The 20,964-nt window shown below is 36.9% G+C and overlaps 1 protein-coding gene across 1 annotated transcript in view; it reads right to left on the reverse strand.

The window, feature by feature from the left end:
• The window catches only part of MLH1 (mutL homolog 1), a 65,687-nt gene that overhangs the window by 41,098 nt on the left and 3,625 nt on the right, over positions 1-20,964 (reverse strand). Inside the window, exons 5-12 of the mRNA XM_053714457.1 lie at positions 15,147-15,219; positions 14,772-14,863; positions 14,495-14,537; positions 13,722-13,810; positions 12,420-12,532; positions 11,490-11,583; positions 10,554-10,707; positions 337-698 (exon numbers count right to left, since the gene is read on the reverse strand). Coding sequence (XP_053570432.1) covers positions 337-698; positions 10,554-10,707; positions 11,490-11,583; positions 12,420-12,532; positions 13,722-13,810; positions 14,495-14,537; positions 14,772-14,863; positions 15,147-15,219 — 1,020 coding nt within the window. The remainder of the gene's footprint in view (positions 1-336; positions 699-10,553; positions 10,708-11,489; positions 11,584-12,419; positions 12,533-13,721; positions 13,811-14,494; positions 14,538-14,771; positions 14,864-15,146; positions 15,220-20,964) is intronic.

A 20,964-nucleotide genomic window follows, 5' to 3' on the forward strand; every position in this document is an offset into this window, starting at 1 on the left:
TGAGGAAAGTAAAAATAGGTTTGGAGGGTTAAAATCTTTAAAATGCTTTTTATACTTTTGCTGGTTTCCCTAGGTTAATGTTAAATAATTCTGCACATGCTCTTTAGAGATGACCGTCTAGAGTCAGGCTAGGCTTTTAGTGATATCTCTGTTTCAGTATAAACAAGATATAAACAGGGCTGGAAGGGCTATTACCTGTAGACTCTAGTTTAAAACCTAATAGTACAAAACAAACCTCTTCTATACTTGGCTGCTGTGCAATAAGCAGTGTTACCGGTGTACAAAAAATATAGGGTGTTTCAGTGTGCATCTGATTTTAACCCAGTTTAATATTACCTGGATGAAACATTATCTGAAGACGTGCTAGGTTCCGCTTTGTTTGATTTAATTCCAGAATCCTCTGGATTAGTATTAACTTCAGAAGCACCAAGCAAGTCGAAATCACTTAACTCTTCCATCTCTGTATCTTGCTGGCAATCTCTATCTGAGTGTTGGACTTCAACAACCTCAGAAGGCTGGTGGTCTGGCTGCTGTGGTTTGTTCAGAGGCTGTAGAAAGGCATCTAATTTCTGCTCTCTTGAGTCTGTGCGTACCATTTGGTGAGCATATATCTTGTCATTGGTCTTCTGTGGTGCAGAAGAAGCAGCTGCTGGTTTGACAACATCACTGGCGCAGATAGAGGCTCCAGGTAATAATGTCTAATGCAAAGATTAAAAAAAAAAAAAAAAAGATTTAAAAAAAAAATTGGCAAAGTGAAGACCTGATTACACCTTTTCTAAATTTCCACTAACCATCTTTTGTCATTAAAAAAAACAAAAAAATACAACGTAAGACGCAATCTGCCAATTATCCTTTTGTAAACAGGGTTTGACAATTAGGGTTTGCTTCTGCCTTGATTACCACTAAGCGATAAACCGGAGCTTTACCTTGCAGTGATTTTCAGAGCATGAAACATTTATATCACCGTCACATGGGAATTAAGGAGTTAATTTGGATGAATGAAAACACCTCTTTAAAAATAAAGGCTACTCGGTGGCAGTTAACCCTTTTTTATAAAAAAAAAGCATGCTTAAAGGGGCAGTATGCACCATTTATTTAACTGCATGTAATAGACACTACTATAATGAATAATATGCACAAATACTGATATAAAGATCCAGTATAAAACCTTTTAAAAACTTACTTAGAAGCTCCCAATTTAGCACTGTTGATGAGATTAGCCTGAGACACCAATTGAAAGGGGCTGAGAGCAGAACCTTCCCCTTTATATGCAAAGACCCATTATGCAAAAAGAAGCAGTCTGAAGTCTGTATACATCAGTATACACCTAAAACGTTGGGGCTTGGTTAGGAGTCTGAAAATCAGCACAATGCTATTTAAAAATAAGCAAAACTATACATTGTTACAAAAACACACCCAGATGGGCTATATACATGGATCATCTACAAAACATTTATGCAAAGAAAATTCTAGTGTACAGTGTCCCTTTAAGTATAAGCCACATTAAATGTAAAATGATACTAAACAGGAAGTGCATGATTGTGTACAAATGAGTCCTTGCAGTCTGGGAGACTGTGAACCCGGCATGCTGATACTAGCACTTGGGGGTATTTCACACTTGTGAGTTGTATATATTCTACTCTTTTCTCATTGTTAAGAAGATTTTGTGGGATGTGCTCCCTTGTGTTTTTCAGGTTACAGAAAATCTGAAGTAAAATAATAAACATCTACAACACCAATAGAACATTCCTTGCAAAATTATTATTATTTTTTATTTTTAAATTATGCAGTTACTATAGGGGAAACAAAATATATTCAGGTAGTAAAAGTTTGTTTTTTCATTTTTTTTTTTTTACTTATCCACAATGTCCATTTTTCCCTAAATACTGTACCTATATTACTGTTAAACCTGTCTTTTAATCTATTTAGAAAAAAATCATTAATTTAAACCAAAATTCCCAGGCTATACATTAACACCTTAGGCAGACATCAATAGCAAATATCGAAAAATCTTGATCTCCTACTTTTAATGCCTTAAAGCAAGCTTGTCCAACCTGCGGCCCAGGACGGCTTTGAATTCTTAAAAATGTTTTCTAACGCCATTGCACGGGTTTTCGAGCGCAAACTTGGTAGAATGCATAGAGCTGCAATCTGACACTCAACTTAAAGAAAATTTTCATCATGTCTATTTACAGAGACATATATCCCTCACTTCACAAGCATATCTTTTTCATGGCATCTCTTTTTTGCAGCACCTACATTTGTGAGCAACTATTTTCAAGGATGAAGCACATTAAGAGTAAAATTAGAACCAAAATATCTGATGAGCACCTTGAGAACTCACTGAGAATTGCAACTACTTCCATCAAACCAGATATTGATGCTTTTGTTTCTCAAAAACAATGTCAAATATCCCACTAAAGTAAAAAATTTTTAATGATTTAGATTAAAGTGTCTAACTGAAAATAACTTTCCAATTCACTTCCATTATCAAAGTGTGCACAGTCTTTTTTGAATGTATATACATTATTATACATATTGATTATTAACAATAAAATACAATTCCTGCTGTTTAGACAAGTAAAGCCCTTTTGTTGTCAGCGTAATTTGAGTCACATACAAGTGGTGCATTGTCCACTCTTTCATACAGTCCTCCAGGTGGGTGATGATATGGATCAACCATACCTAAGTCCCGAAAGGGAGGTAGTTCCAATCTGTAAGCTTATTCCGCAGTCTCTTTTGAAACTGCTATATCATGCCCCTTCAGTTACACAAGTGTTAAATAAGTTCTACAACTTCAATAACTAATACCATTCCTTTTTGATATATGAAGATATCTTACTTTAAAGGGGAGAAGAGAGAGAGAAGAAAAGAGAGAAGAAAAGAGAAGAGAGAGAGAGAGAAAGATAAGTGATGAGAAATAGAGGAGAAGGGGAGAGATCCGGTTGGGAGATGGAGAGAAAAATTAGGGGGTTGTTGAGGCGTGTTGCCTCATGTAGGGGTTGCGTGTATTAAAGAATCCAAGTAAAACTGGACCTCCTGAAAGAAGGTTATGTTTCCATTTTTGTAGTATGGAGTATTCCTCTAAGGAGAGGAGCTCCGAGGTGTTAAGCTTCCAATCTAGCAAAGACGGAATTTGTGTTGATTTCCACTTTCGTGCTATAAATGACTTTGCACTATTAAGACAGTTTTGTAATAATTTCCACCTAATTTTACACATTTTCCCAGGTTTATAATTAAGGATAGCAGTGGCTGGAGATAGTGTAAAAGAGCAACCCATCAGCTTTTGAAGAAAAGACTCAATGGCTTCCCAAAATGGGGATAGTTTTCGGCATTGCCACCAGATGTGCAACATATTCCTTTTTAATCCACATCCCCTCCAACAAGAATCATTGGCATTGGGGTAGATACGTTTAATTCTTTCAGGTGTGAGATACCATCTAAATAGAATTTTATGGTTAATTTCGAGAATTTTGGGGGAGGAGGAATATTTGTGTGTGTTATAGAATATAATTTACCATTGCTCCTTGGTGATAGGGGCTCCTAGTTCAGCCTGCCATTGAGAGGGGTAGGAAGAAGGGGATAACGTAAGGGACTCACCTAGAAGTTTTTTTGCTGTTGATAAGGACCCCTGTGGGATCTCCCCATTTAGACATAAACATTCAAAAGTTAGTTAAGTCTCTAAGTAGGTCACTTTTATATTTAGACGTCCAAATTAAGTGTGTGAGTTGCGCATATTTGAGCCAGGGCGCAAATGCGCCACTTGCAATTTCTGATAGTTGTGTTTGCATCTTCAGTTTCCCGTTGGCCACTAATTTAGTAAATGGTATAGTATTTTCTAAACCCTTATTTTGTGCTAATCCCGGGATAAATCCACCCACAAACTCAGCATTTGCCGAGATTGGCGTCATTGGGGAGATTGGTGATGAAATTCCCTTAGTCTTGGTACGTACGCTATCCCAGGTTTTAAAAATATGGGCATACAATGGAGATATTCTCGCCAGGATGGGCCTGTCTGCATGTTTAATCCAACATAGTGGGCCTACTGTGGTCTAAAAGTAATGAGTCTATGAACGTCCAAGTTTTAGAATATGTGTGAGCATGCCATTTTATCACCCTCTGTAGTGTTATCACTTTGTAATATTTATTTATGTTTGGTAAACCCATTCCCCCTGTACCGAGTGGTTTCATGAGAACCCTTTTGTTTATATGGGGTTTAATACTGCCCCAAATGAAGGAATTTATTAGTGATTGTAATTCACTTAAAAAGGTAGTGGGTAAATGTATTGGTATTGCCTGAAGGACATCAAGCATTTGAGGGAGGGTGGTCATTTTAATAGCCTGTATTCGGCCCCACCAGGACAAAGGTCTAGTCTGCCAAGTGTCTAAGTCTTTCTTCAGCTTGTGTAAGAAAGGTAAATAGTTTTATTTAAATAGACTATTTCTGGAGGGTGTAAGATGAATCCCTAAATATTTAATACTATTATAGTTCAGTTTGAAGGGACAGAGCTTCGGCAAAGCCTCAAGGCCCTGACGCTGCATAGTGATATTAAAGTGAATGTAAACTCACCGGTTGTGCTTTACACCATATTATTGATCTCTTCAAATCATGGGGACTTTAATTCATAATTTTTTTTATTCAAACTTGGAAATGCACAAATATCAATTTTTTTATTATATTATGGTCCGTGATTCCACCACCAGTCATTTTGGTCCCTCTTTCCTCGAATGATTAATAAGAGCTATTGCCAATCCATTGTTCCCTCCCGGGGCGTCCAGCCACTTTCTTGCTACATCATCAGCTTCTTCTGCGCATGCGTTAGCCGATACTATCCACCTTCTGAAGAGATGCGCGTCCACGCTCAGAGTATATGCAAGGGTAACGCATGCGCAGATCGAGTGACAAACGTTAGTCAGAGTAATTTAATAGTGTATAGAACGCATGCGCATATTTCAAGGATCAGATTGCAACGCATGCGTGTAGTAAGAGCCTTATCTGGTGCGCGCATTAGACATACGTGTAGAGCGGTTGGGACCGCTCTATACGTCACAATGCTCAGAAAAACAGGAAGTTGCAAGTAGGTCCTGCTGCGACTGTATTGAATGTTGGTAATATAAATATAAATAAAATGATATATATATATATTTTTTATTTTATTTATTTTTTTTAAATAAAAACTTAGCGGTTTAACTAGTTACTAGTTTAGTAATCAGTATACCTATTCCAGGCAGATAAAATTGACATTCACTTTAAGGATTTCTGATTTTTGAGCATTGATTAGGCAATTGGAATGATTACTGAATCTTTCAAATTCCTGTAAGAGGTATGGTAGGGACCTAGTGGGAGAGGTAAGTAGGATTTGGATATCATCAGCATAAAAGGGTGATTTTATAGTTATTGGGGCCTAACTGAATTCCTGAGTTGTTTCTAATATGGGACGCTAACACTTCCATAGACATCGCAAAAAGAAGTGGTGATCGTTCACAACCCTGCCTCGTACCATTTTTAATGTCAAAACTGTCTGACAACATGCCATGAGCTTTAACCCTTGCAGAGGGTTGAGAATATAAACTGAATATCCGTTTTATCATTGAGTTTTTTATACCAAAGGCAGACAGACAGAGTTTCAAGAAATTCCAATCCAACGTATCAAAGCCCTTTTCCACATCTGTTGATATTAAAATTGAGGGTATCCTCGATCGGTTGGCTTGTTCTTTTAGGTGTATGACCCTCACCGTATTGTCCCTGGCTTCCCTTCGAGGAATAAAGCCCGATTGATCAACTTGTATTATTTGGGGGAGGACTGCGTTAAGACGCGATGCTAGCACTTTGGCATAAATTTTGATGTTGGTATTAAGTAGGGATATAGGCCTGTAATTTTCCACTTTGGTTGGGTCTTTGTCTGCCTTTGGTAGGACCGAAATATGAGCCTCTAGTATGTGTCTACATCAAGTAAAGATTAGTGAAGCCATCAGGGCCTGGGCTCTTACGAAAGGGGAGAGATTTAATTGCTACTTGTATTTCTTGGATAGAGATAGGGTCTTGCAATGCTTTAGCTACTTCTGTAGCGAGTACAGGGAGTTTGGCGTCCGATATATATTGCGCACTAGGTAAAGAGGGTTTGTCTGGAAAGTTATAAAGTTTGCTATAGTAAAGTTAAAATTTGTCAGCAATTTGGTTACTATCTAGCACTTGGCCCCCCTGTGGAGTTTGTTATTTTATGAATCTAAGAGGCGGGTTTCTGTTCTTTTAGGGCCCTTGCTAAAGACAGGCCAATTCTATTAGAATCAGCAAAATATGTTTTCTTAAAGGGACACTGAACCCAAATTTTTTCTTTCGTGATTCAGATAGAGCATGACATTTTAAGCAACTTTCTAATTTACTCCTATTATGAAATTTTCTTCATTCTCTTGATATCTTTATTTGAAATGCAAGAATGTAAGTTTAGATGCCGGCCCATTTTTGGTGAACAACCTGGGTTGTTCTTGCAGATTGGTGGATAAATTCATCCACCAATAAAAAAGTGCGGTCCAGAGTTCTGAACCCCCCAAAAAAGCTTAGATGCATTCTTTTTTCAAATAAAGATAGCAAGAGAACGAAGAAAAATTGATAATAGGAGTAAATTAGAAAGTTGCTTACAATTGCATGCTCTATCTGAATCACAAAAGAAAAAAAAATTGGGTTCAGTGTCCCTTTAAGATAGAAAGCCTTTTCTTGTGCTTCTTTGTACAATGGTAGATTTAGGTCATTCCTAGTCTGCCTCAATTTCAAGGCAATGGTGTTGTCTTGTGGATTCCTTTTATGTTGGTTCTCTAAATTTCGTATAGTTTGTAACATGGTCGTGTATACTTCCCTGTATTGTTTGGTAATGCGTGCTTTGTATTTGATAAACTCGCCCCCTGATTACAGATTTATGTGCTTCCCACAAAGTATGTGGTGATATGTCAGGCGTATTATTGAGGGTGAAATATTCCTGTAGTGTTTCTGCAATCTGTGAGGTGAGTAATGGGTTTTTGAGTTGTGACTCATCTAATCTCCACACAAATGGAGAAAGGGGTGCATTAGTTCAATTTAGAGTGATATTTACCATTGCAGGATCCAAGCAACTGGTTGGTTCTATATCAGAATCTTTTATCAAACTATATATTGATTGATCCGCAAATATATAATCAATACGGGAGTAGCTTTTATGGGGGTTAGAGAAAAACGTGTAGTTACGCTGTCCTGGGTGTGTAGCGCGCCATACATCAATTAACGGAAGATCATGAATATATCTTCTCATGTCTAGGAATGATTTGGGGGAAGTGCTACAATGGCCTGTCGAGCAGTCAATTTTTGGTTCAAAGGCGCCATTAAAAATGCCTGCTAATATTAAGGGCCCTTTTTGTATTTGGAGTATTTTGCGGGTGAGCATTTGGAGGAACTTGCTTGTTTCGTATTGGGCGCATAGATGTTAACTAGCATTATCGGTCGGTTCAGAATAAGCCATCTACCTCCGGGGTCCGTATCTACAGCAACCAACTAAAAGGGCAATGACCTGTGGATCAAAATTCCTACCCCTCCCCTCTTCTTAATATTAGATGCAAAATCACTACTAGAAAATTTTGGTGGGCAGTCTTTAGGAAAGTGGGTTTCTTGAACAAATATAATATCAGCTTTAATCTTCTTAAACCATGCCAGTGCCACTGATCGTTTTGTCGGCGAGTTTAAGCCTTTGGTGTTTTGGGAGATTATTCTAACAGTGTCTATCCCCATGTCAAGATAAGATGGGTGCACTATGTATATTAAGCTGATAAGATATAGTGCAAGTATCAGATAAGCAGCATTTAGGATTTTGTGTGTTTTCTCCTTGGCGTGGTGGAGTGAAGTGTTTTAAGCTTACCTGGGTTTCAACTTTTATAAAGAGAGTTACCTCCCAACCGGACCAGGAGAGAAGAGAAAGAGAAAGGTACAGTGCAGAAAGTAAGAAAAATAGGAGTATGAGCAGTGTGTCTGGAATGGTAAAAAATAAATGTCAATAAAACATATAAAAACAAACACTAACATTAACCATTATATACTTGTAGGAGTATGTGGGAGGGGTAAAAGTAATTACTACAACTTTTGGTAGCAGGTCGGCTAGAATATTAACTAGAGGAAACGAGATCCCCTAATATATCAAATTCACAAATAGAGCCCCCAAGCCTTTTTTATTATCCTCTTGACAAAGTCTACGAAAGGCAGACGAAACATGTTGGGGGCGGAGCTCGGGTGGCTCCATACAAACTAACTGACAGAGAGTATCGTATCCAGCAGTGTGTACTTGGTTACACGAAAGTTTGATATCTGGACATTTGGATTCGTTCTACAATCCCTATATGGGAGACAGGCTTGTTACCATTTTAACATTGTGTTTTTAACCGTGTGTTGTAATAAATTTTCAGAAACTTCTACCTTGATATGGGCTTGCGCTTGTTTTCTCATCTCCTAGATAGAGCCCCAATGTGGGCGAACATTTATGGCCTTTCGTTCTGACTTAAGAATATTTAAACACTAACAGCTAATAACATTGTTATAAACTTCCATTACATAGGCTATAACAAGGGTATATATTTTAGGGAGGGATGTTGAGGATATTAACATGTGTTCTCTCACTGGCTCCATGGTATAGGTACCCCTAGTATAGGGTTTCAAAGGCATATAAAGACATAGTGGCCAATCAGAGGGAACATGTGGAGGGGTTTTTATTTTCTTTATCCCTGAAGCTTGTAAACTTGAGGATAACATCTCTTGGGGAGATGAATCCTTGGGTGGGGGTCGTAGTGCCCTGTGGTAGTGATCAAGTGGAAAGTCAGTTATCTCCTCACTTTCTAGGAGTTTATTGAATAGTTGCTGGAGGTATGGGACTAGCTCAGCAGATTTTATGTTCTCAGGGATGCCTCTAATCCTAATATTTTGTCGCCTACCCGTTATCCAAATCCTCTACCTGGTCTCTAAGTTGCTGAATCAGGGAGGAATGATGTGAGGTTTGGCGAGTCTGTAGATCCAGCATTTTGTCTGTCTAATCTGCGTCTTCTTCAACTTGGGTTATTTGGTGTCCAATTTCACTTATTTCTTTTGTCCTGTAAAATTAGTGAAGTCTTCTTTGGATGGCAGGGCCTGTAAATCTGCTTTTGTAAGTGGTGTTTCTGCCTCTATTTCCATTTCTGCATCAGTAATTGTGGAAAATGTATTTTCTGTTGAGTCTGCAAGATCTGATGCAGAAGTGTCCATTGCTTAAAAAAAAAAGTGTGTCCCCTATGGGCTGGTGTTGCAGAGCCTTTGCTTGATTTTTCAGCTCTAGGCGCTCTTTTAGATGCCATAGTGATCATTTTGCCGCCAAAACAGAGATAAAATTCAGACCAGGACAACAGTAAGTCTGCGAAGGGTATTAATATTATAGATGATCCTCCAAATCTCCCACAGATATAGCCGAATAAGGTGTTTAAAGTTACTCCCTTATTCTGCCCTTTGTTAGTGTATATATCGGGAAAGGCCTGTTTCATAACGATTTACTTCATTTCTGTATTATACAGATAATGGTGATATTAAGAGTGTACACCCATTTAGTGCATTAATGGAACCGGCTTATGTGGGCTCTGGAGAGGTGACTGTTATTTGCAAGTTATGTTGGAGTAGTACTCACGGTCCACGTGGGTTCATATCTAACTGCACACGTCCATCTTGGGCGCTTGCTAGCTCCGCCCTCACAGTCTTTTTTTAATGCACACGTTCCGAGGCACCAGCTCCTACAAACTATGTGCCAGACTTTACAGTATATACTTATATGCATTTTGTGATTGGCTGATGGCTGTCACATGATGAAGGGGAAGGAAAATTGAGCTAACTTTGAAATTTGTCAGAAAAAAAAAACTACTCATTTGAAATTCAGACTAAGTGCTTTAACATTATTGCTTTTATTATGAATGTATTTGGTTATGCAACTGAATTGTATTTAATGGTACAATAAAAAGGGACAGGAAAATCAAAATTAAACTTGCATGATTCAGATAGAGCATGTCATTTTAAGAAACTTAAATTAACTTATATTTTTAGATGTCCTTTGTTCTCTTGGTATCCCTTGTTGAAAAAGAATACGCACATATCCTACACTAGTGGGAGCTGCTGCTAATTGGTGCGTGCACACATTTGTATGTTGTCATTGGTAAACTAGATGTGTTCAGCTAGCTAACAGTAGTGCAATGCTGTTCCTTCAGCAAAGGATAACAAGAGAACGAAGAAAATTCGATACTGGAAGTAAATTGGAAAGTTGTTTACAATTGTATGTTCTGTCCAAACCATGAAAGAAAATGTTGGGGTTTCCTGTCCCTTTAAAGGCAATAAGTCAGCTGGTATTACTTTTTTAAACTCTTTATTTCAGAAAGGTATGTGTGTGTGTGTATATATATATATATATATATATATATATATATATATATATATATACACACACACACACACACACACACACACAACTGGAATATATATATATATATATATATATATATATATATATTGTCTCTGATTTCCTCACCTGTGTGAAGTACATTCTGGATGAATTGGACCCAAGCAATTTGCTCTCAATGTGTTGCTGGATCTTTTCAATGATGCTGTCTTCGTGCAGGAAATGAACCTCATGCTTGGTTGGGTGCACATTCACATCCACATTTTGAGGTGCAATTTCCAGGCTGAAAGAATCCATAAAACAAAGCAATGACATGTAAGTTATAGATCTGACAGATATTGGTTCAATGTAGAAAAAGATATTGATCAGAAACTTGCAAAGAAAAAAGAAAAATGCCACTTGGAAAATATTTAACCAAGTGTGCAGGTGGATCTGCTCAGAAATACCATACAAATGGGTTTCAAATCACTTAAATCATAATCAGAGCATCAATTTAAAGTAAAATACAGATCACTTTTGGAGAGTACCTATTGTTATATATGCGTTCATATAGAGAGGCCTAAGGGGGAAGTTAATAGGCTAACTTCTCTCATACAAAAATAAATAAATAATAAAATCTTTAGAAAATAATTGTTGAAACCAAAGCCCCAGAACCTGTGGCTTATCAACTTTGGTGTAGTTTGTAATGTGAGCTACATTTACCAATAACCTGTGTTGTAATTGAGAGATAGGGGAAAAACTGAATGAAACAAAAAAAAAAAAAACACACTACAACAAGCATTTATTGGTATACACATCTAAGAGTATAAGTAATAGATGTGATTTTTGGTATTCATTCACTAAACGAATGCTGAAAATAACCGTGGTCTGTGGCATTCAGCTCTTTCGGTGCAGATGTATTTATAAAATGAAATGCTACAATATATTAGGGTAATTTAACATTCATTTATATAGGAGAATATATTTTTGCTTTTAATTCATATAAAATTTCTATAATGTATTTGTCACATTTGTGAGTCAATTCAATGTAGTGGTTATTAGCCACTGCTTCTGCTAATCACTCACCTTAAGTACAGGAAAGGATGTGTATTCTTTGGCAAATAGGCAGCATATACAGTTTCTATGGCCTTCTTTAGAGATGTGGATTCAACCAGCCTTGCTGACAAGTAGACAGAATTAGGATTAGAAAATGCTATGTGAAATATTAAAATCAAGTTTACTTCTGTAATATAATATAATAGCCTAGAAAATAGCAGTGATTATAAAAAAAAAAAAAAAAAAAGTAAAAGGAGGTTCTAATGAACAGATCTACATAGTTAATGACTGAGTGTACTAAATATCATATTATTCAGCATGTATTTAAAAGGGACAGGCAACACCAGAATTTTTGTTGTTTAAAAAAAGATAGATAATCCCTTTATTACCCATTCCCCAGTTTTGCATAACCAACAGTTATAATAATACACGTTTAACCTCTGTAATTAACTTGTATCTATGCCTCTGCAAACTGCCCCCTGATTTCAGTTCTTTTAACAGACTTTCATTTTAGCCAGTCAGTGCCAACTCCTAGGTAACTTCACATGCGTGAGCTCAATGTTATTTATATGACACACATGTATACCTTTCCAACGGTGGGTCTTGGGGGGGTCTGTAGCTGCTTAGATGCCCGAGATACAAGCTTCTAAGCAGTATGCCCCAATTTTCCTATACTTTCCATTGTTAATTTTAAATAAAGTTGCGTGGTGACATCATCACGTCATTGTGCGTGACGTCACTGCGCAAATCAAGGTGGGAGAGTGCTAGCGACAGCTCTGAGCCGTCGTCAACACCTGACTGGGACAATTTGCAATGGCTCAGAACCGTCGTTGGCACTCAAAGGGTTAATAGATGTATGTCATGAGAATTTCGGCACTAAATAGATTTTATGGAACCCAGAGACCTAACCAAGGATAAAAAGTGTAAGCACTTATTTATGGGAAATTAAGTTGTTCTTACCATTAATGAAGAGCAAGAAAATGCTTTTTTTCATAGAATAGTTGGCATTAGTCACATGACCCTTCAATTTAAAGGCAAGTTTTGAATCCTCACAACCAACTTCAATTAACTCTCTGTAAACAAACAAAAAATCATTATAAATGTCTGTTAATGCTAAAACAGATTTCAGTGTCATCAAATTCATATTTGCTATCAGTTATAGCGTTTTCCCACTGTAAACAGATTATACCTAGTATTGTATAAAAATCAACATGTAAAATAGGTGTTGAAATCCATGTAAACAGTTTGTCTACAAAACATTACATCACAATAAATACAGGTAGCCCTCAGTGTATGCCGGGGTTAGGTTCCAGAAGGAATGGTTGTAAATCGAAACCGTTGTAAATTGAAACTCAGTTTATAATGTAAGTCAATGGGAAGTGAGGGAGTTAGATTACAGGCCCCTCTCAAAATTTTCATAAGTGACACATAATACATTATTTTTAAAGCTTTGAAATGAAGACTTTAAATGCTAAACAGCATTATAAACCTAATTAAATAATCACACAATCGACTGTATCATCAAACTAAGTTTAATGAACAAAAACATTTTTTTACTTGCATTTTTATGCAAACCGTTCTCTGCATTGTTAGCATATTAGATAATATTGGGTTTGCACCTATTCTATGCATTTTAATCTGGAGTGATTAATATGCAGTTAGGCACCCTCACCTCAAGCAGCTGGACAGGAAGATAATAGGGAAATGGCTGCTAGATCTTGTTGCTTGAAAGCTGCTCGATAGCTAAGGTCTGTTCTGTGTACACAGATTAATTTCAGTCTGCTAAATTGCATAACTTTGCTGCAACACAAGTGGACAGCTCCACCTACTGGCTATTTTAAATTAGTGCACTGCTTTTCAATAGCAGTCAGATGACTGGAAAAACAAAAGTTTGTTACTCTGAAACGCCGCAAATTGAACCAGCGTAAACTGAGGGCCACCTGTACATATTTTTAAAAATGGCTTTGGGCTGTAGTATGATTTTGCCTGTAGAAAAACAAAATTTAAAAAAAAGTAAGTTAATGCATTTTAGTTTTGCTATCTAGTGTAATTGGCTAACGATACACAGATGTAAATACTATAATCATTTATTTGTAAAGAACCCCATTCTTTCATTGTACGAGTACATGATCATAGACAGAGTACATTACACTTATAAAGAGTTCCAGTTTAGATACTAGGCTTGAAAACACAAAGTGACAATGGAGGAAGAAGCCCTGGCTCCAAAGAACTTGAAACCTAAAGATAAAAAGTGAAAAATACCTGCTGACCGCATTTCCAAATACAGAGCGTATATTGTCTACAGTTGTTGCGTTTGTCAGTGTTCTCACATCTGCCATTGTCTCACCTTGCTAAAAGGGCAAAATAAGAACAATGTTGACACATTGGCCAAATGATAAGTACAGACACCTTTCTATGGAAAATGCTTGCTGCTCTGCAGAGGAATAGGATTTTCTACAATAACACTCACCCCATCTCCAGAATGCAGACCCTACCCTGTAGATTAGGGATTATTGGATTCAAAAGGGGCTTCAGCTAGACTATAAGCAACCACCAGTTGTCTAATTTTCTAAAGCTAGCTTTTAAAGGGTAATTACAGTTCAAAAAAGTACATGCTCTAATTAGTTAGAACATTTAAAGTAAAGACTAGTGACCCTGCATCTCAATGTGTTTAACCCCTTTGCAGTTACCAACATTTATATAAACCATTTTGCAAAAGGGGTTTCCCAAGTCTTGTGGTTGCAGTCACTGTTTTTCTATACCATTCCCTGTGGCGCACAAGACACCATGAAAGGTAGAGCCCGTTCCATAATACAGCATGTGAAAAAAAGATGTACTTGGCTATATAAAAATGGTTTTGGAGACGATAAAACTGACAAAAATAAAAGTCAAATACTTTTTACATTATTAATCCTTTTTTTCCTCTACAACATTTTTTCATTTACAGCTACACTGAGTTTTTCTGTTAAATAAAGAGCACAGCTCTAAAAAACAGACAAGGCAGAAACCTATAAGATGCTCTGCAAATGACTTACCTTCTTAATTGAAAAGCTAATGCCAGAGTTATGGATAGCATACCTGTGGGACAAAACAAAAAATACACTCTAGTTGTAAGACAGATTTTAAGGACATATGAGGAATGTGCAAAAAGAAAATATGTCAGATTTTCCTGTTAAATGGTGATGGTGGCAGACTTTAAAATAAATAAATAGTTGAGCTTATTTATGTGTTAAAAATCAGTCGTATGTTGTATGGGAGAGCTGATATTAAGAGGCAGTTATGTAAATCTATCTGTATTATTTTCAATATTACCTACTCACAACTTCAACTATTTTTGCATACTCCTCGCTTGCACTCTTCAGAGCTTTCCGTCTTGTGGAGACATTATAGAAAAGATCTTCAACCTGAAAGGAACTTTAAATGTACTTTAGGGTGTCGTTACATGAGAAGTACCGTGTTTTTAAGGTTAGAGAAAAATGATTTTTTTACAATAAAATGAGAGGGGCAGAGGATGAAGGTACTAAATATAACAGCAAAATCTATATCTATTAATATGCAAATCTAAAAAAATAAATAATGAAATTTACATTTAAATTTTGGGGAATATTTACATGCCGGTTTACAGTTAGATTAAAGTGATGGTAAATTTGACCTATGATAAGATTTAGACAATGACAAACAACTAACCGTAATCTGGGTGCCCTGGTTCCCAGCACAAGGTTTTGGGGGAGCTTTCAGCTTTCCATCTGCATAACTTGCTCTAATGAGAAGAAAGAAAGACTGTTTAATTATTATTTTCTTCTTCATATATATTGGTCTGGGGGGTAAAAAGGTGAGAGGAAAAAACAAAACAAAAACATATGTATAATGTTTTTATAATTTTAGTCAAAAATAAAATATTAAAATCTCTTGAGGACAGTAAATTCCTGTATATTTACAAGTCACTAAAACATTTGAAAATCTTAACATTACTTATACAGGATTAAAAAGGGACATAAACAATCTTGTAGTTACAGTACTTGTTTGCAGTCCTGCAATAAAAGAAACAAGGCAGGGGGCGGAGCTAGCGCTGGAACTGAACGGTCGCACATCACAGTAGCTCCGGTCATATTATATAGAAAATAAGCTTTGCGAAAGTTCAGATTCCTAAACTTTGTAAAAATAGACTAAATAGAGGCTCTGGAGACCTAGGGGCTTAAGGTGGACGAGCAGAGAACCTTTCAGACGAACAGTTCCTACCTTTCCGATGCTAAGCCTACCACTTAACTCCCCTAAGAGCGGCCATATTCCCACCCACGTGGCAACTGGGGCACAAATTAAAACTAACTGACCGTAACAACTTTCTATGTCAAAGGCTTGAACATAGGGTGTACAGACCGCAGAGAAGTATGCTGTCCTTTTAATTACAGCGAGGACTCCCCATAGCAAGATCACCACGATACATGTGAGGAGCAGACCTCGCAATCTCCTTCACCACTTTAGGCAGACAGTAGCCAGTGCAAAACATAGCCACATAGGAGTTCATGTGACGAGGTAATAAAGATGCAGGCTATCGACATATTGTTACAAACCCTATTTGAGATGCACTTCCAGAAAATTCACCAGTTGCTGGCAGACTGTTTTGTTAAAGATTTAGAAATGCTTGAGCAAGAAGATACTAGATTCCCTGCTCTACGACACAGTTTCTCCGTAACTGATTTTGAGGGTCCCCCTAACGATCCGCCTTATGTAAAATGACGATACCTACAAGGAGAGGATACATGACACGGCCCTGATACTGCAAAATAACACAGAGGACTCAAGAACTGTACCTAGTGAGCTAGACAATGATCCGGATAGGTCATATATACAACCCAGTGAGCTTGACCGCCTAACTGTGAGGAGACGGCAGGTTGAGTCCCATAAGAATATTATCCGGGTAGCGATCCATCCCATCAAAGGTATGAGCTGGAAATCTTACCTCCTCCAGGGACAACTATGGTCAGGGAGAGAACGGGTTAATATATCCCCGGAGTCACACAGATTTACAGTTGTCGACCCTACACTACTGAACTTCAGTGATCTTGCACCATCTCCAAGCAAAAGGGGAATCGGCTGAATCCCAGCTAATTACCACAGAGGTATTCCTAAAGTAGAAGCTCATAGACCTTGGGGAACTATCAGTCTGTTTACACTACTGGATCTTCATGACAGCCAAGCGCTTGAGTCTATCATTTGATCCTAATTGTACTCAACCTTACAGCAGAATACAGGTGAAACTCGAAAAATTTGAATATCGTGCAAAAGTTCATTTATTTTAACTAATGCAACTTAAAAGGTGAAACTAATATATATGAGATAGTTCAAGCCGTGATTTGTCATAATTGTGATGATTATGGCTTACAGCTCATGAAACCCCAAATCCACAATCTCAGAAAATTAGAATATTGTGAAAAAGTGCAATATTCTAGGCTCAAAGTGTCCCACTCTAATCAGCTAATTAAGCCATAACACCTGCAAAGGGTTCCTGAGCCTTTAAATGGTCTCTCAGTCTGGTTCAGTAGGAATCACAATCATGGGAAAGACTGCTGACCTGACAGTTGTGCAGAAAACCATAATTGACACCCTCCATAAGGAGGGAAAGCCTCAAAAGGTAATTTCAAAAGAAGTTGGATGTTCCCAAAGTGCTGTATCAAAGCACATTAATAGAAAGTTATGTGGAAGGGAAAAGTGTGGAAGAAAAAGGTGCACAAGCAGCAGGGATGACCGCAGCCTGGAGAGGATTGTCAGGAAAAGGCCATTCAAAAGTGTTAGGGACTTTCACAAGGAGTGGACAGAGGCTGGTGTCAGTGCATCAAGAGCCACCACACACAGATGGATCCTGGACATGGGCTTCAAATGTCATATTCCTCTTGTCAAGCCACTCCTGAACAAACAACATCAGAAGCTAAAGAAAAACAGACCTGGTCTGTTGCTCAGTGGTCCAAAGTCCTCTTTTCTGATGAGAGCAAATTTTGCATCTCATTTGGAAACCAAGGACCCAGAGTATAGAGGAAGAATGGAGAGGCACACACTGCAAGATGCTTGAAGTCCAGTGTGAAGTTTCCACGGTCTGTGTTGATTTGGGGAGCCATGTCATCTGCTGGTGTTGGTCCACTGTGCTTCATTAAGTCCAGGGTCAGCGCAGCTGTCTACCAGGAGATTTTGGAGCACTTCATGCTTCCTTCCGCAGACTAGCTCTATGGGGATGCTGACTTCATTTTCCAGCAGGACTTGGCACCTGCCCACACTGCCAAAAGCACCAAAACCTGGTTCAATGACCGTGGGATTACTGTGCTTGATTGGCCAGCAAACTCGCCTGACCTGAACCCCATAGAGAATCTATGGGGCATTGCCAAGAGAAAAAGATGAGAGACATGAGACCGAACAATGCAGAAGAGCTGAAGGCCACTATTAAAGCATCCTGGTCTTCCATAACACCTCAGCAGTGCCACAGGCTGATAGCTTCCATGCCACACCGCATTGAGGCAGTAATTGCTGCAAAAGGGGCCAAAACCAAGTAATGAGTACATACAGTGTGCATGCTTATACTTTTCAGAGGTCCGATATTGTTCTATGTAAATCCTTGTTTTATTGATTGTATGTAATATTCTAATTTTCTGAGATTGTGGATTTGGGGTTTTCGTGAGCTGTAAATCATAATCATCACAATTATGACAAATCCCGGCTTAAACTATCTTGCTTTGCATGTAATGAGTCTATTTCATATATTAGTTTCACCTTTTAAAGGGACATGCCAGCCCCATTTTTTCTTTTATGATTTAGAAAGAGAATGCAATTTTAAACATCTTTCTAATATTCTTATATTATCTAATTTGTTTTATTCTCTTGATATTCTTTGATGAAAAACATATCTAGATATGCTCACTAGCTGCTGATTGGTTGCTGCACATAGAAGCATCGTGTGATTGGCTCACCATGTGCATTGTTTTTTTTTTCAACTAAGGATATTTAAAAAATTAAGCAAAATAAATAATGGAAGTGAATTGTAATGTTGTTTTAATTTCTATTCTCTATCTGAATCATGAAAGAATTTTTTTGGGTTTAGTGGCCCTTTAAGTTGCATAAGTGAAATAAACAAATTTTTGCCCGATATTCTAATTTTTAGAGTTTCACCTGTATTGTTATACGTTATATTTGTCTCTTAGCTTAGGAAGAGACATGTTATTTAGCCAAAATGTTCTTTTGTTTTTGTTTACCATGAAGGTTGTTAATTACGTTAAATAATGCTATATATACAGTTAGATTTTTGTTAAAGTGTACAGAGATACTATATCTATAGTGTTCTACATGCGGGCAATGTGCTGTCTGCGGCCGAGACAGCATGTGTTTGTATCACAACGTACAAATAAATCTTTACTGCTGATGTATAGGAGATAGCTGACTACATATTCTTTTAAGCTTAGTAATGGTAGTCTATATATGTAGGGACTTATGCCATATTTTGATACTTGCTAGTGGTAGATATCGTTCCTCAGTTCAAATATTATATCACTGACTATATATTCCTTTCCTATTAGTAATGGTAACCTATATGTATAAGGATTTTAGCTATATTCAGATTTTTACTAATGATAGATAATACTCATCAGGTCAAATACTGTATTTCCATACAAGATTATTATGCTTTATATCTCTAATGTCAATTTATGAGTGGCCATAATGTGTTTGAGGTCTTTACACATATTTCAAAGTCACAGGTTTTTCTAGAAGGTTAACATTGCTAACTAAGGTACCTTAATTATGTATACTTAAGCTCATTCTTCTTTATGCAGACACATAGTTATGACTCCCATTGCATCAATCCCTATACATACGTATATATTGAGTATGAGAGATCCTTAATTAAGCTATGGTAACTTGATCTTTATTTGTTCTTATTGGTTAATGCTTCTTTAGCTCAGTTGGACTTATATTAAGGCTTACTATGATCTGCTGAAATATATTTATATATTTGCTGCAAAAAGCTAAAAACCTACACTAGTACCTAACTCACACGAGTCACAGCTTAAATAGTAACTGAAATTATTCTGTTTGTTCATAACAGAAGGTTAAAGATTCCAGTCATTTTAATTTCCCACAAATGTGATACTTTTTCTAGTTTTAAAACCTATATGCTAAGTGGATTACTGAACCATATCTTTCATGATAGTCTCCCTTCTTTAGAGGTAAAAATAAAGGGATATAATATACATATATCTCTCTAGGGATTAGAGAAAACCTTTGCACAGTGGCCTCCATCCAGTTTTAATATTTATACCTTCCCGTAACTATAGCTCCCTTAAATCTAGCTTCGCCCTACCCTAAATTTTTGTTTATTTGATAAACAAAGGAACGCAGGTTCCAAGGAACCTTTCCCTCTAATTTTAAAATCATGTGTTTTACTCTTAAGAAGCAAGTATTTATATTGATTACTTGATAATATGTAAAGTATTTGTGATAATACTGGTGTTCTCTCTCTAGTTTACTATGCTGTCATAGTTTATATCCCGTATTAAACATGCAGGACAATATTTTTGCCTATCACAAGTTACTAATCAGAGACAGCTATCCTTATATATACTTTTATATCACCGGATTCTTTTATATATAAGCTACAATAAACTTCTTTATCTCAATATTACCCCTTCAGCCTATTTTTGAAGGTTTTATATACTATATAAACTAGATGTATATGTCATATCTATGACTGATGTGTTTCCATAGTTCTTAAAAGGTCTAAAAGTGACCTTATATTAATGTAACCCTCCAGTTATTCTCCATAAAAGATGTGTTGGAGGTCCAAAAGTGGAAAAATGAGGATTAGAATTTGATATTTTTTTGTTCTATTCTACAGGTACTACTTAGAGCTGGCTACACTATTGTATTCCACTTTATTTTTGCATTTATGTGCCTATTTGCTTATATGTCATTTCATTGCTATGGAACATATTGCCTGTATATTTTTGTTATTTCACAATGGGATTCTTGTCTGTTTATTTTTAATCCTCAATAAAAATATAAAACAAAACAACAAAAACAAGGCAATCATGAACACTTTCTGAATATATTAACACCGTTTCATATTGTTATTGGAGAAAAAAAATGTTTGGTTGTTAGCAATACAACCGTTGTACGCAGTATCTTAACACCTCTGCTATTGTCATTTAGATAGATAGATAGATAGGGTTATGGTTGTTAAAGGGACATAATACTCATATGCTAAATCACTTGAAACTGATGCAGTATAACTGTAAAAAGCTGAAAGGAAAATATCACCTGAGCATCTCTATGTAAAAAAGGAAGATATTTTACCTCACAATCTCCTCAGCTCAGCAGAGTAAGTTCTGTGTAAAAAGTTATACTTCACCCGCTCCCAGCTGCAGGTAAAAAAAATGAAGAAATGAACAGCAGCCAATCAGCATGAGGTCATGAACTTTTACTGTGATCTCATGAGATTTGACTTTACTCTCATGAGATTTCATTG

This window comes from Bombina bombina, chromosome 5 (genome assembly GCF_027579735.1).
Source record: "Bombina bombina isolate aBomBom1 chromosome 5, aBomBom1.pri, whole genome shotgun sequence".
In the NCBI taxonomy this organism is placed as follows: Eukaryota; Metazoa; Chordata; class Amphibia; order Anura; family Bombinatoridae; genus Bombina; species Bombina bombina.